Genomic DNA, 16,457 nt, shown 5'->3' on the forward strand with positions numbered 1-16,457 from the left:
GACTATAATTAATTGATTCGATTTTATTTGTCAAATGAAATGATTGTTTTCTACTGGCAAATTACAATAAAGACAAATGACTGAAACAGTATACAATTGTGTAAAATCACCTTATTTAGGCTACATTTGTGACGATACATTATTACATCTTACTTAAATAAAAATCACTGGGTTTTCTTAAAATTATGTTCTCGACTTCTAATAAATTTATTCGAAAATTCAACAGTTGTCAAATAATGTTTGAATGTCTATACGAGAACCTGAAATATTTAAAATAAAACCTACACCTAAATTTTCTTTATTGACAATACACTACAAAACCATGCATTTGGACGAATGTTTGCAATATGTTCATTACCGTAGTATAAAATGATATTCATTTAAGTCTTATATAGCTTGTATTTTCATAGTTTAAAAGGGAAATGATTTTTCTTGTGCCAATATATCTTGAATGTTTATAAAAAAGGACAGGTTAAAAAATCTCGTTGGTTTGTTTGTGACAAATAACGATTAATCAATAAATTCGCAATTAGATTAAGAACGGGATTACATTCGTTGAAAATTCACGGATAGTGTCGTATTTTATTTTTCAAATCGCCAACGCTCTCAGCAAGTGAGGAAGACCCGGGGACCAGTTACAAGTAACGGGTACGGCGGCCACTTATGATCATCACACGAGAAACCTGAGCTACGTGTATGTAAATACAAGTTGCGTAGGCTTTGAAAAGAAACCGAAGTACAAATCACATTGAGTAGCTTATTTCGGCGTGAAGATTGTCAGCGTTCTATATTCCTGGTGAAAGTGTAGTTTTCGAGAAACACATTTTTTTTAAAATGTCTGTCTTTGCAATAATAATCGGTGTAACTTTGATTCTGCATTCCAATGGTGTTACTGGCTCGAGTAAGTACGATGAAATCAGAAACTTGATTATTGTTTCGTTGTTACACGAGTAATCTTCATTATTAATTAATGTCAGTTAGGTTTAGATTCTAGAGTGAATACGAACGACAAATATTTCTTCATGTTTTTTTTTTAGTTTTTAATGTGATGTTAGCATGTTTTACAGGAAACAGTGGTATTCATAGAGAATTGTTTATTAAATTAGAAAACATTTAATATTTAGACATTAATATGCTGTTTTTTTACACTTTTAAAAGTATTGTGAGTGATTAGAAGAATGTAAATTTTATATTTTGAATATGTGTAGAAAAATTGATCTAATAACATTCTATTATTCTTTGGTAATAATTTACTTATTTCTATTAGTATATAAAATTGAGTAATATTTTTTGTAATTTCTGTCACACTTCCTAATTGCTGTGAACCAGATGAGCAGAGCGATGTGACGAGTGGTCTAGCTGCAGGGGCAAAACAAGCAGCACCATTTGCTCAGCTTTCACCGACAGGAACATATCAACAAAATATTAAGCAGTACAATTTTCCAGTTGATTATAATTATAAACCAACTAGGTAAGTATCTTATTTTGATATATATCTATTTTAAATTAATATCTTGTTAAATGTGGACTATCCTAAGGGCCAACATATTGCTATTAACAACCAATTGTTTATTTTATCTTACCAAAAGTGACAAACGAAAGTATACATTTATCAAAGCTTTGAAACATTGAACTTAAAACAATTTTAGTTACCATTTCACATGAAACTGCATTTCCATAATATTGATTAATGAAAATAGAAAAATGTAAATGATTCAGACATTTGAAACATTGAACTTTATATTATTCGAATTAATAATACAACTTAAAAATGAAATAAAAATTTAGTAAATCAAATAGAGTTTTATAGTCTTTGTGACATACAATAAATCTTCTTCTTCTATCATTTTTCCTCATTTACAAGATAAATACCAGTTAGAATTCGCAAGAACACCCTGTACAGAAAACGAAGATTGTGTCCTCTGTAAATACAAATTAAACAGAATTTTTTGCCACGTTCTTTTATGATTGCAATTTCTGGAGGAATACTGACCTTATTTTTGCCTTATCATTGTTATGCCACGTTCCAATCATTGTTATTGTTTGATATAATTATTATTGCCTCTCATAAGCACTCGGGAGACGTAAAAAGAATTGCGACATTATTATATTGTGACCTTTCAAATCGGAAGATGTACATATACAGAACAATAATAAAATTAATGTCATCAATTTGTATTGTTAATACATTTCTTTTCAATTTTTACTATCACTTTGTACATTTCAACCATAATAATAAAAATAATAATCTTTTAACGTAACGTCAAAAAATCAAAGATATATTAACAATGAATTCTGTTACCCTATTATAGAAACTAACATTTTCAAAGAAATGAAAATCTCTCAAAGAATGTCAAAGATCTAAAAGAACTTCCCTCAAAATCTAGGATTCTGTTTCCAGTTTTTCTTATTACATTGTTATGATTATATTTTATTATTCACAACATATATTTCTGTTTTTAGACGGTGCCCATTATGCGACAGCTCAGTGTACCCATATTGCGGGGAGAAACTATTACACGACGCGTGTTGCTGTACAGACCCTTACATCCACGATCTTCCTTACCAATGCAAATTAGCGGACTGCCGATTTCTACACTCGAATAATTGCAGAGAGCACAGATTGATCGCTAGTTGCTGCTGCAGCGACGATTATCGATCTTTATTGAAAAGTTTTGCAACCGTTTAAAGAACGTCCACGAGCATTTCGTTCGACGTCGATTCGACGTTAAAAATATTTAATAATTATCGTCACTTGGATGCTTTTAATTATATCTTAATAACAGATTCACGCGAGAATGCAATTAAGGAATCAGATTCAGTAACAGTCTATAACCATGCCATTTTTTACACGGAAAATTAGGTCAGTAAATCTGTAACAAATGTGCCATTCAATTATCTGGAGTAATTAGTCTTGCCTCGTGCTCGATAAAGATGTACTTCCCAAACTGTACTTACGAAACGGACATTATCTTATTTTTTTCAAATATATGCACGTGTATCTCGGTATACTTATAATTCGCAAATATCAATAAAACATATGAGTAATTGAATTCAAGTATTATATTAAAAATGGATGTGACAGTTCAATAAGTAACAATGAAAATTAATCGAGAGTATGTCAGCCAAGAGAAATCTGTGAGTCGTGTGTGTATATTAAACATGCGATAAATTTTATGATATTGTAAAGGATTACTTTCTTTGTGCTCTTTGTTTCTACCCTTCCATTAAAGATCGTATACATTTCTTAATGGCAGTTTATGGTATTGTAAACTCTCGTGAATGTAATTGATTATACAAAATTAACCTCAATATTCTTTCTATGCGCGCAAAAATGTGTGTAACGTAAAACATATTTAGCAAAAAGTGTTTACCCATGGATTTTCTACATTAGAGAATATTAACATAATAACATTAGAATTATTCAATTGACGTAACAGTGAATCATGTTATATTCAAGCTTGTCTACTCCACTAACTCTACAGTCCACTAATTAAAATTCTAAAACAAATCAAATTGAATTGAAAAATTGTTGTCGTGAATGTTATGGGTGAAGAAATATTACAATGGTGAGGAGAAATCGGTTTTCTTGATAAATGGAGAAATCAATTTAATATGTTTTATTTAATTACCATAGTCTTATACCATCACCTTTATAATGTCTATTATTTTCTATGATTTTATTCTATCATTCTGTAAATTTGTTAATGCTACTTGCATAAGACGATAATAATGTTAATTTTAAAGATGGTAATAGTACGATGGCGCCATCTTTGGAGGATACGAATGGTATAAATTTCGCGCGTGTAACGGCTTTTACACTTTTTCTAAGCTGGTGTTAATACAATTGAGACAAAACCATATTTCATGTCTAAATGCCAAAATTACTCAATCTATACCGACTTCTAAGCTAAGGCAAAGGTCAAATGTTTTGCAAACACGGGACTCCACCCTGATAAAATGAATTTACTGTGTACAGTGACGCACGAGTCATTTGAAACCATTTATCTTGCCACTGTCAAATCGATATTACTTTCTTACCGACCTAATATAACAGCGATTGCAAAAAATGGTCATTGAGGTCAATCGTTAATGCATATTTAATATTCAAATCAACTTTGTTGCTTTATCTATTTTTAATATTGCAATTTCTATGTTGAACGATATACACAGTGCCTCATTTCAATCTGCAAATCATTCATATTACACTGAATGAGAAAATCTTTCAAGTAAACGTTAATTTACTTTCCACAAATATAGATATACGTATTTTTATTTTTTATTTACTTATTAATCTATATTTTGCGCGTGTTAATACCAAAATTAATTCTTAAAATTGGGGACGACGTATATGTGAATCCAAGATGAGAAGCTCATATAATTGACATATTATATAAGGAAGTAATATGAGGAAATAAACATTACATTCAAATTTATGATCCTTCCTATACACAGTTTGTTATCTAAGGATAAATAAATAGGAAACAGAAATGATTAAATAGAAGAGAAACGGACTATCTTGTCAAAACAGATTATCGAAAGTCAGTCACCCGTGATGCGATACCGAATTTCTCAAGTGTGCGAAACAAAAAAAAGAATCAAGTAGTCAATGAAATAAATTTCAATTCAAGAGGAATTTATTTCAATTGATTTTTATGCTTCCATTCTACGTTCGTGAATCATTAATATTTACATTAACATAATGTAATGCGATTCAGAAAAAAGCAAGGACGAAAAAAGCAAAGAAGTACGTTAACGTACTTGCACAAAAAGGAGTCATTAATTACTTATATTTGCATACGTAAAGTGAATAATCTAATACGTAACACTGATAACCAGTACTTAACTGTTGGAAGATTTTATTTTTTATTCCCACGGGTTGACTGGCATGCACCATTTTTTTACGAAACATAATTTGCAAAATTTATGAGACAAATATTATTGAACACAAATGATAACATAGCTGTTCAGAATTTATTTTTACTTTTATAAACATTATTAATAAATTCTGCAATAATATGATATTAAAGAAAGTTCCGAAATAAATGTAAGAATAGTTGAAGCAACTTTGAATAAAAAAGAGATAATGCGTGAAGAGATACATCATTAAAAATTAATGATAAAAGTGACATTTATTGACAAGAATGTTGCAAATATTTCTGCACACAATGAATGAGCGCCTGTGACAAACAATAAACGATAAAACGATGAAAGATTCATCCTGAAAGTCAAATATTCGCGTAAAAAGATATTTCACCTTGCTGACGAATTTCCACGTGGCTTCGAAGAGTGTAAACATGTGTGTATGCACGTAAGACATGCGCAGTCAACACAATTATGAAAAACATTCTTTGTTAATTAAGCTATAGCGCAAGATCACCGTAACAAAATAATTTAACTGTTTAATAAGAACACAAATTGTCGATTAGTGTAAACATAAGAAACTTGTTCAGCTTTACTAGTCCAATGATATCACAGAATTATATAGATTATCAATTAATCCGTTCATTAATTCATAGATTCCATTAATGCCATTAATTTCATTGTTTTAATTAGTATTCAAGTGAAATGATTTATTCGTATCAAAATATATTCAATAACGTATAGAACACCCGAAGGTGAGTCATCAGTCGTTTATGCATATCACGGACACGATTTGCCCTAGCAAAATCCTTTGGAGGGATTCATTGAAAGGAGCATACCTGACGAATTAGGAAGGATTGTATATAAAAACCTCCTATGCTCCTGTCGGAAACCTAAAGACCTCAAGGACGTCCGAGGGTTACACGTGCCGACCGTTTCAGTGCGACAACCCTCAACGCCTGAGAATCGATGAAAATTCCGATCCGTCTCCACTTCGGCTGTTTCTAGGTAAATCTATAAAGTTGTATTCTTCCTTTTGCTCATCTATTTCCGATCCTCCTTCGAATTTCTCCGTTGGATGCACTGCGAGAACGTTTAGATATTGAAAGAGCTACCGGTATAATTGACCTTTTTAGAAGGTTGAAGAACCTTAAACTGTCTTGATAATTGTGTTTAAAGGAATTTTGCGTAAAACTAATACAGAAATTAGTAAAAAATTAAATTTAAAGAAGTAATATTCAATAACATTCTGAATGAATTGTAATCGTTTATTGAATTCAGTCCAGTCAAAATATTATAGTTATGAATTTCTATTGATGTTATTTAACAGATTACTTGTATTCCATACGTTAATGTAGAATGTAAATATCATATATAATATCCACTGAAATAAAATAAAAATTGCAATTGGCAGTCAATTCAAATTTAAACGTTAAACAGAAATAAAAAAGTAAACGTTTAGTTACGAAGTAGATACGAAAATCAATAGAACGCTACAATTTAAGCTCGCATAAATCGTTCAATACAAAATGAGGTTATTTTGAAAATCAATTTACTTGGAACAAGTGAATCATCATTGAAGAAAATATTTATTTATTGAAATATGCTGTATAGAACCTTTTAACGTTAATCTTTATTAACACAGCACGGTTTCTCTTCTTTGATAGATTTACGATTCGTAATGAGAGGCAACCGCGGGGTGCCGTTGTAAAAATCGATTGCAGATAAGATGTCACATGAATTCGATGACATAATTTTCACATGCATCATCGATATTCGCCTCCTGTAAACCGGTCTCTGTCAACGGTTTGCACAGCAGACCAGTCTGGAGCAACTGAAACGAATCGGGGCTCCGTCCTTGTAAGTTCAGATACACGCCGATTGTAGGACCCAGATTCGGTGTGTATGCCTTCCTAATGAATGCAACCATTCTTGGGAACGGCACAACCCGAAGAAAGTGTCCGAAAATAAACTGCGCTGATAGAGGTTCGCCTCTGTACGGTTTTAAATAATTACCGGTCATTTAACCGAATTAAAAACGGCGAGAGCGAAAAGTATACTCGTGTCGCGAAATCGTGGAATTATTTCTGTGTCGATATTAGACTGTGGATGTTTACAGAAATTATTGTATATAATTATTAGAAATATTGTGCATATATATATATGAATTTTATTAGTCTTGATTAATGAAAACTTATTATGAATGTGCAATTTTGTGTGAATCCCGTACGAAAATGTTGTTTTTAAAGTTTGAATTGACTTAGACCATTTTCAAAATTAACTGAATATAAATGACTTATAGCAATAAAAAACTATGAGTTTTTCAGTGATTAAAGTATTTATTAAAGTATAAAGATAATAAATATTCCAAACGTTTTCAATTATATGTTTCTTTTAACGTAGGAATGTCGTACATGTTCGAAATTAATTTATTGAATTATATAGAATGTAGTTCGTCGTTAATAAAGGAAAAATTACTTGTGTTTGTATATGTATAACAGTGAAGTTTGTAGCTTTATTTTTATAAAATAGAATGGCACTTTAAGGAGGATTGTATTTATTTTATTTATATGTTATAGTAGCGTGCAATTAACGGATGAATGAAATGAAATCTGCATTCCTGCAAATTCATTATTTGGAATAATCATAAGGAACATATAGCGTATATTATAATATTAAAAAGATTCAGCACTTAAATGTTAACTCCTTAATTACCTAGTTTTGTATAAAATGATAAATATCGCAAATTGAAATGTAATCTTATACATATATACATTAATCGGAATAATCTGTTTCAATCTAAGATGCATGACAGCGAAAATTAAAGCGCAATACATATGAAGCATCAATCATACCTGCAACAATTACAGATGACATGCAAGAATAACAACTGAAATTATCCTCTAACCACAGCAATTCGATCAAGTTTTTTATCATCGAAAAAAATCACTGACTACAATGTTAATTATATTTCAACGTATTTGCGAGATTTCGTTGATGCACAACGCTGGGAAACACGTAGTAGCTGTGTATTTACATATCGGCCCCTTGCTGAAATAGTCACAAATCCGAATCATCAATAAATATACTCTCGTGACTATTATAGAAAGACATAAAAATTCAACTCGAATATTCGGTAGTTTTAATATTAACACGCCCCGTGTCGAACCGTTTTTGAATAAGTGCCATTACCTGGCCGTGTGTTCCATTTTTGAGACACCGTATTAAGTTTGATAAATATACAAAAAAAATGTACTTATAGTTTTTCTTTTGAGTCGTAAATTTACTTACCAGTAGAATATTATTAACACGTTAAATACCACGAAAAACAACCATTTTTCTGTACAGTTATCTTTTTTAACAAAGAAAAGTAGCAACCATTATTCACTATTTGACGTTACAATCTTTGCATCACACTATTATCAACTTACGTTATGAAACATTTTGATTCGACATCGATTATTTTGCATGTTACGATTGTCTTCCGGTAATTTAGAAGCACCAGTCATCAGTATGTACACAGTGTAACAAAAGAACAAGTTCCTTCACATTCGAAATGTTCAAGAATAAAAACAAAGTAAAGATGACAGAGCAGTATTCGTGTAAACGTCACTTTGAAGTTAGGTCTAAACATGTCCCATTTTGGGGACACGCGGCACGGAACATGTTAATACCTATAAGCATTTACATTTTTATATGCGCACGACTGATTGTTTCTAAACAGTCTGTAGCTGGCGAATGCATGGGTGAAGAGTGGAGACGCCTTTTCGGGTGCAGTGGATCGGAGTTCTCCTGTACGAACCAAGTAGATCGCGTTACACGTGGAAACACGAGGGTATTATGTAATAGAAGGTCACATGTTTGCCAACTCGCGGAAGATCGGAGAGTTGAGGTCAGGCACGTGGAACACGTTTGTCTCTCCCGGGAGCGGCGGCGAACACGCGAACGGCCCCGTACACGTACGAGGAGATCCGCGCGAACACACGCGACCGATACGCGGCCTACGGCCGATTGTCTCGCCCGGCAAGCCCGTTTCGCGCATGCGAGCATTTCGCTCGCTCAACGTTTCACTTTTTTGTATGAGTCGATCGCGGGCCAAACCGATGAAATCCAGTTTTCGAATTTTTCTAAATTTCAGTGTCCGAAATCAATTTGCTTGATAACTGTTTTAACACCACGAAACGACAGTTTTGGAATTTTTCGGAATTTTAATGTTTGAAATCAATTTCTTTTAATTGGTTTAACATTAGGAAACGGTAGACATTTCTTTTGAACACGGAATGATACGAAATTTATTTCAAAAGTGGAAGTGATTGAACTCTATAGTTTCACTTTTTGTATGAGTCGATCGCGGACCAAATCGATTAAATCCAGTTTTGGAATATTTCATTAATGCAAACATTGAGGCAAAGAAAATAGAAAACAAGTGGTATAAAGTTAGATTAAGAAAATGGTGTAGGGAATTTCTATCAAAGTTATTAATTTATAAGCATTTGAAGGTTACAAGCTTGGTGTATAGGTACGTATAATTGTAACAATTGTTTTATAAATCTATTTACGGTTTTGTTCATGTTATTTGGTTAAATATAAGATAATAATTATAAGGCGGTGTAAATTTGTACTTGTAAACATTTCTTCGACAGCACAGTATCTGACCGATCTACTTAATCTGTTTTCGGTTCAATATCGCTTTATTAATTTTAATATTCGTTTCGCTTTTTTCTGTCATTTTTTAGTTATGATAAAAATTCGTACCCGAGAAATACCCAATCACGATGTCCTTGAACTCAGATTCGAAACGGATACGAGAAATAAAATAAGAAGAGAAGAAAGTGAACTCAAACGTTGGATCGCGACACGTGAAACTTAATATCCGATCTTTAATTTCATCGGTTTCGAATAGTCGCGGAACATTCTTGCAGCGAAATGTAGTTTAAGGCAAGATTTATGATCCTGAAATCTGAATTTATGAAAAAGTTACGCGGTTCGCTTTTCTTCTATTTCGGTGGGGATGACTTCATGGGCAAAATGTTTTCGGTTAATCCTGTGGAATACCAAAAGATGAGTGTTTTATGCGTAACTTTGATATTCTTAGCGGAGTTATGAATTTTTTGAGGATCGAGCTGAGTTTCTTTCCGAGTGAAATCTGTCGTTTTAATTTTAGAATTATAATATTAAGGAAAGAAACATTACAATTTCGAACACCAATTTCTATTTCATGATTGTTCTAAATTTATGAAAGATTCAAATTTCATACAATACGAAATCTTTCATTTTAATTTCGTAATTATAACATCGGAAAAGAATATTGTTTTAATCCACAATTTCAACTATTAATTTTTGTTTCATGATTGTTCTAAATTTGACAAATTAGAGATCAGTTTTCACGAAATCTTTCATTTAATTCCGGATTTGTAGTATCCAACAAAATATTGTCTTAAGCTATAATTCTTATTATGAATTTTTATTTGCGATTATTTTAAATTTGTCAACTTAAAAATACAGATTTCATACGGTACTTGATATTAGTTATTTTAAGACAAAATCAGCTAGTGAAATGCAACTTCACAATTCTTACGCACTTCCATCGCGTTCATCCACTTACGAACATCAAACTCCGAACCAAAGAAATTCCACGAAATCATGTTTACCGAATGCATATTTTAATGAAATTCTTGAACAAAAGAGTTCGCTGTCTTCGTCGAAGTCGATAAACTTGATCGCAATCTTCTCTGCAGATATCTTATCGTTCGCTTAGCACAATCCTTTCTGCCATGAAAGTTCGTCGAACCGGCAAGCGTTCTATTCTTTGTCAGCATAGAATATCGGTGACAATGGTCTTGTGATGCATCTGCACTGAACAATGGAATACAAATGAGGCCCTGAAAACCAGCAGGATCTAAGTGAAAATCTGCTGTTTTAAATGGGTAGTATTCAAAATTCAGATAATTATATATTAAGTCGTTCATATAAAGCATTAATTAGCTATACCTGTATCAAACATCGAAAGAGTATTCTTTGAATTTTAGTAGTATGTAATGTTGCGTATGACGAACTTAATTTTGCCATTGTCACAGAAAGGTAGTCCTGTTTTTTAATAGTTCAAACGTAAGAACAAAAAGAACATTTTTTCTAATACATATATAGCTCGTTATGGTTGTGTTATTTAGACAAACAGTATTAATACATAATAACATGATAATGTTGATATTTAATACAATGAGAACCCTACTTTATTATGTTTCAGTCTTCAATTTCCATTTTCATGAATATTCTTTGATAAAACGTCGACATAATATGAAAAACAGCCTTGAATAATTGATCTCGCATGAAACATTTATCGATACTCAATACACTGTAAACGTTATACAAGTTATTACAAAGAAACTATTTGCAACTAACCACCAGAATGAAAACATTGAAACTAATTATCGATGAAAACAGTAATTAGCATCAGTGTTTACCATCAAGAAACTATAAAAAAGATTGCGTGTATTATTAGTACATGCTTATGAAGGAAAGCAGAAACTTAATAACGTACTGCGTTATCGTCAGCGTTCTACATCTTTCCTAAAATGTTGAAATTTCATTATAGTTGGTCTAGAATTAACTAAAAAGCATTTAAAACGCACAAAAATTTGACTATCCGTTCTCCGAAATTTTATAACGTAAATTGATCATAATAATAATAGTCTACTATTTCTTCTGAAAAAAACTTTCTCAAAGAAACTAAATTGTATTACTTAAATACTAATATTAGTAATTAATAATAACCAATGCTATCAATAACACAAGCACCAACAATTAATAACAATCAATACCATCAATACTAATATCATCAATCAATAATCACCAGTATCATTAACAACATTGTCACATTACTTTTCAACCGATCCAGAAACATGCCGCAAAATCTTTTCTCCCCAACTCAGGGAAAGCAGTTAGACTATTATTCTGGGCTGTTGCATAATACTCGATAATGCGACTATGTTTACCTACACGAAACTTGATAATGCAACGGGATGCAAGTTGAACGGCGTTTATCGTGATCAGTGAAGGAGGTGATGTGGGCAAATCGTTTATCAGCGTTTAAGTAATTCTCTATGGAGTTTGCACAGAAAATCGGAAGACCGAGGCGATCGAGCGTTATCCGCGTTGGCTGAAATGATTCCGCAAAATCACACCAACCATGAAATTATGTAATTGATCATTATCGGTGTAGATAGCCGTCTCAGGCGAATTCTTGCACGAATACCGACTGGCCTTGCTCGGGTTGCGTTCTTGACGATCGAAGCTGTAATTTAAACATTCGTTGCTCCGTTGTCACCTGTGTTCTGCATTTTCATGCGAAATATCGATACTAATCGATAACCCATCCTTGGTCTCCTTTATCTTCTCTCTCACCGCCTCCCTTCACGCGCGGACAATTCTTTCACCGTTCTTTCTTCGAGCTTAATTTCCCTTTCTTTAGCCTGACACGTGTCATCCCACACTTTTTCTCTTTTCCAGGCGACACGTGGCAACACCCGCTGTCTGACGTAATTGTTTTGATATGGTTAATCACCGTTTCCGATGAATGGATCGCTGTGAACACGAAGGAATCAATTCGCAAACGTCGCTGAAGAAAATGGCCGAACCCCGGCTCAAAAACTTCGAGAAACATCTGGCCTGACGGGTACAGCGCACTGGCCACATGTTGATTCGCCGATTGTAGCGATCTAGCGTCACCCGGCGGAAATTCGGTTTGACGAAGTCACGGCAGGACCTCGATTAGGGCCATCGAGCGTTTAATATGATTAATATTAAATTATTCAGTGGTTTATTAATTGAATTGTTGATTATTCATTATTATATAAATGTGGTTAATATTAACCCTTTGCACTCCGCTGTCCCCTCTCGTGGGACATCGTAATTCTAGCATATCACTCGGATGTCCCCTCTCAGGGGACATTAAAGTTTATTAGTGATTACGGGGAATTAAGTTATTTCAGCGCAACTTTTTGAGACATGCATGTTTCCCTGAAGTTTTCTCTTGAAATGGCACAAGAAATCAAATCAAAATATAGTAAAATTACTGAGGTATATAAAAAAATTGTCAGCGGGTTTTGTGTCAGAAGAGAACGTGAGAAGCGTGCTCACGACGGTCCGAGCATTTCTCGGCGCCACTTGAAAAGGGCGATAAGGAGAGTTTGTAGAAGAAAAGTCGGTATGCGAGTATACCTCGCACTGTATAGTGAGATTTATAAATATAAATAAACAAATTTAAAACTGGAGGAAAAGATTTTCAAAGTTGAGCTCAGTCTGGTTTGAAGCGTCGAGCGGTATGGATAGATCTAACGAGTGAGAAAATCGGAAAAGTGATTCTTCTCTTTGTAAATAAATTCTTTTGGTAAAAGTTCTTTTGGTAAATATCATTTTGTGAGTTAGTAATAACAATTAGAAATTTTCAACCCACGTATTTATTCATTTCTTTTTATTAGAACAATGACAAAACGTTCAAACACGAATGAGTTTCATGACACAAGTAGTAGTGAAGATGAGCTCCAGATAGACGTTTATACAGATATGTTAGAAAGACTAAATGTAGAAGAAAACGATAGCAGTGATAGTGATATCGTCCAACCAACAAGGCGACGAAGAGATCGCATCGATAGCGATAGCGATGAAAGTGATACAGACGAACGGTTTATCACACTGTACAAAATTATAAAAAATAAAATATTGATTTTTTTGCAAATATACATTTCTTGATGTTAACCAATTCATATAAGTTCCATGTCATTATAATACGTTACTTGGTTCCAAAACTATATTAAATAATACGAGGGTCCGTAAATGCACGTTTCTGCCACAAAGTAGCGCTGAGTAGCTGGTAGCCAACGTCCAGAGTGGTTCGGAGTGCAAAGGATTAAATTTTTCATTGTTTCATTAATTATCGGTCATCACGTTGCACGCAACATCAAGTGCGATGGCACTTCGGCTATCGGCACGATGGCTATCCTAAGCTAATATTATATTTCACAAATTAATACTATTAATCATTAATTATTATTAAACTCAAACAAGTCTTTCTTCCTCTTCACTAAAAGACGATAAATCTTCTGGTATACCGACTGAAATTTGAGATTTGTTTTTAAGAAATAATACGTCGTAGAAACGTTCTTCGCGTCACACTCCATCTTTCTCTCGCAAGGAATCACTTTCAAAGAATTTGCAACAAAATTCCTTCTTCTAAACGCCATTCCTTTATCTAGGACCTAGATTCCAAATTAGTCGTTTAACTGGTTCGGACAATCCCAAGTTCCACTGTGCCCGGTTGAAGATACTTGGATCGTATCTTCGTCTGTGATCGGTGGTCAATAATGGACTTCGACATTACGTTAATGCGAATATTAAATGCTAACAGTAACGCAGTGGATCTTAGTAACGATGTAGCGGTCCTCCTTAACGATCGGATGCCTCGGTACGAACACGCGGAGTCAAAACGAGATTTTTTTAGGGATACACCGAATTGTTACAGTTGAAACGGAAAATAGAAACTTTCTCCCTGTGAAAGTGAACCGCGCAGTGGCTCCGGTCGCGCGTGATATAATCTTTGAACCGAAAAACGCAGCATTGACTGCACATGTTTACCTTCCGACGCATTCACGGAATATAATGTGAAAGTTTCGTCACGGTGATAAAAAGGAAGGAGCATTCACTGCATCTTCGATGATAAAGGTATCTTGCTACGAATTTGGAGCTCAGTTATGCAGGCGTCTTCGATACTTTTCTTGTGAATGAATGTCAACATCGTGGCTCTCGATTGAAACGCAATACTTCTGTGTTGGACGGATTGGTACTTCTTTGAATTAATTTGGCTGACGCCATTGTTGTTCGGGAAAATGGACCCGACTTTCTTGTGTCGTTCATCTGGAAATATTAAATTCGGCGGATTCCATTTGACAATTATCGTAAGAGCTGTACTACAGAAAATTTAACAACTCGTTAACGTTAATATATTCTTGTAATTTTTGAAATGTTATAAATTAATATTGTATAGTATTTTCATATTTTATTATATTCAATTTTAATAATTATGTACGATTTGTGTATTGTAGAGTAAGAATGAACTACTGTGCAAGAAGAATCAGTTGAATCCGTACACTTCTGTACTCGGCGAATTCTTGAAAATTAAACAAATCTTCATTGATACAGTTTGCGAAAACATTTGTATAATGAGGATTTCACGCGGCAGATAATCGTGACCGGTGAATCGGTCATTTTATTTTAATAAAGTTTTTGGAACGATTGAACTGACGTTTATCAAATAATTGGTACAAAATAATTCATTCACAAGCAACAATCACTTCCCCAAATCCGTTCCAAGGTAGAAATACTTTCGCATATTTGCAAACACGGGTAAACAGCACACCAATGTACCGATACAACGTGTTTGCCAGCGTCATTATCATCGTATCATTCGCCTAATCAGATTCAACACGTAAATATTGATTTGCGCGCGTGTACGACGTGGAACCAGCTGATACAGTTTCGATACATGCAGAAATCGCTTAATTTCAGTGCTAGTGAACTGATCAGTGAAGTGATTGTAACAGACATCGTTATTTAAAGTTACAAATTACGACGTTACAATTAGAAACTGAAAGACTCCCTTCAAACTCACTTTTATAGTACTTGATTCAGAAGATTCATCGGATTTCGCAGAACATCGCAAACACTGCCAACGAACTTGTCAACGTGAACCGAAGAGTATTCGTACATAGAACTGGTAGCAAGTGTCAAGCATCAAATTCTTCAAAATGAAGAGGAAAGTTGCATAACTTCGCATTAACGATGCATCGTTGCGTAATGATATTTTTCAGTACAGTCAGTGTTATCTGACAACTTACAAAGATTAGTATTAAATTGCACACTGCTGGATTTAAAAAAAAAAATAAGCGTCACAGTATTGCAGCGTTATGTCGTAATGATCTCACCTTTCAGTGTTGCTATTATTATTTGCCTATTCGCAAAAACGAAAATTGCTTTTAAAGCGTTCACTGGGGGTCAATGAAAAAATCAATTTTTCTAATTTCGGCACTCATAGTTTTGTTTCTAGTCTCCACTACAGAATAATAAAAAAGATCGGAATCTTCCAATTTTGACGCACAATTTTTCTCTCAAAATACCCACTACAGGATAATGAAGAAACAAATTTTTTAATTTCGACACTCACAGTTGGTTTTGAAGTTCCCATTATAAGACAATAATGAAACCGAAATTTTCAAATTTCAACGCTCATCATTCTGCGGTTAAAGCGTTTGCTACAGGACGACAAAAGAAACCAAAATTTTGCAACTTCAACGCTCCTAGTTTTACTTCTAAGTGCTCGCTAAAGGGCATTCGAAAGAAAACTGAAATTTCCCGATTCCGGCGATCGCAGCGTTTTTCAGGAAAGCGCGTTCAATTTTCCTCGTCCCGCGGAGAGACAAACGAGCCGGCACCTTTCGTACGGGCGCACGATCCGACACCTCTACACGCATGCAGAACGTCCCACGTGTTTGTTTCTATTGGTGGAAGAGTTAACCACTGGCCGTTGATGTAGTACACAG

The 16,457-nt window shown here is 33.7% G+C and overlaps 1 protein-coding gene and 1 long non-coding RNA gene across 3 annotated transcripts; one reads left to right on the top strand and one right to left on the bottom strand.

The window, feature by feature from the left end:
- The first annotated feature begins 655 nt into the window (after positions 1 to 655).
- Positions 656 to 3,564, top strand: LOC116427637 (uncharacterized). Its single transcript, XM_031978208.2, has 3 exons — positions 656 to 901; positions 1,330 to 1,471; positions 2,464 to 3,564. Exons 1-3 carry the CDS (start codon positions 835 to 837, stop codon positions 2,687 to 2,689), a joined length of 435 nt encoding a protein of 144 aa, XP_031834068.2. The 5' UTR covers positions 656 to 834; the 3' UTR covers positions 2,690 to 3,564.
- An 8,065-nt stretch (positions 3,565 to 11,629) lies between these two features.
- Positions 11,630 to 16,431, bottom strand: LOC116427592 (uncharacterized). Of its 2 annotated transcripts, none has more exons than XR_012999982.1 (3): positions 15,843 to 16,431; positions 15,530 to 15,658; positions 11,630 to 14,775 (listed from the first exon to the last, which is right to left on the bottom strand). It is a non-coding gene; the product is annotated as an uncharacterized LOC116427592 (long non-coding RNA). The 2 variants fall into 2 exon arrangements; XR_004235121.2 differs by having other exon boundaries at positions 15,530 to 15,743.
- Positions 16,432 to 16,457: the final 26 nt, after the last annotated feature.

This window comes from Nomia melanderi, chromosome 1 (assembly GCF_051020985.1).
Source record: "Nomia melanderi isolate GNS246 chromosome 1, iyNomMela1, whole genome shotgun sequence".
NCBI lineage: Eukaryota > Metazoa > Arthropoda > Insecta > Hymenoptera > Halictidae > Nomia > Nomia melanderi.

Coding starts and splice junctions, on each gene's coding strand:
- LOC116427637 (XM_031978208.2), top strand. CDS start 835: ATGTCTGTCTTTGCAATAATAATCGGTGTAACTTTGATTCTGCATTCC. Junction 902..1,329: donor CAATGGTGTTACTGGCTCGA/GTAAGTACGATG, acceptor GCTGTGAACCAG/ATGAGCAGAGCGATGTGACG. Junction 1,472..2,463: donor TATAATTATAAACCAACTAG/GTAAGTATCTTA, acceptor TTCTGTTTTTAG/ACGGTGCCCATTATGCGACA.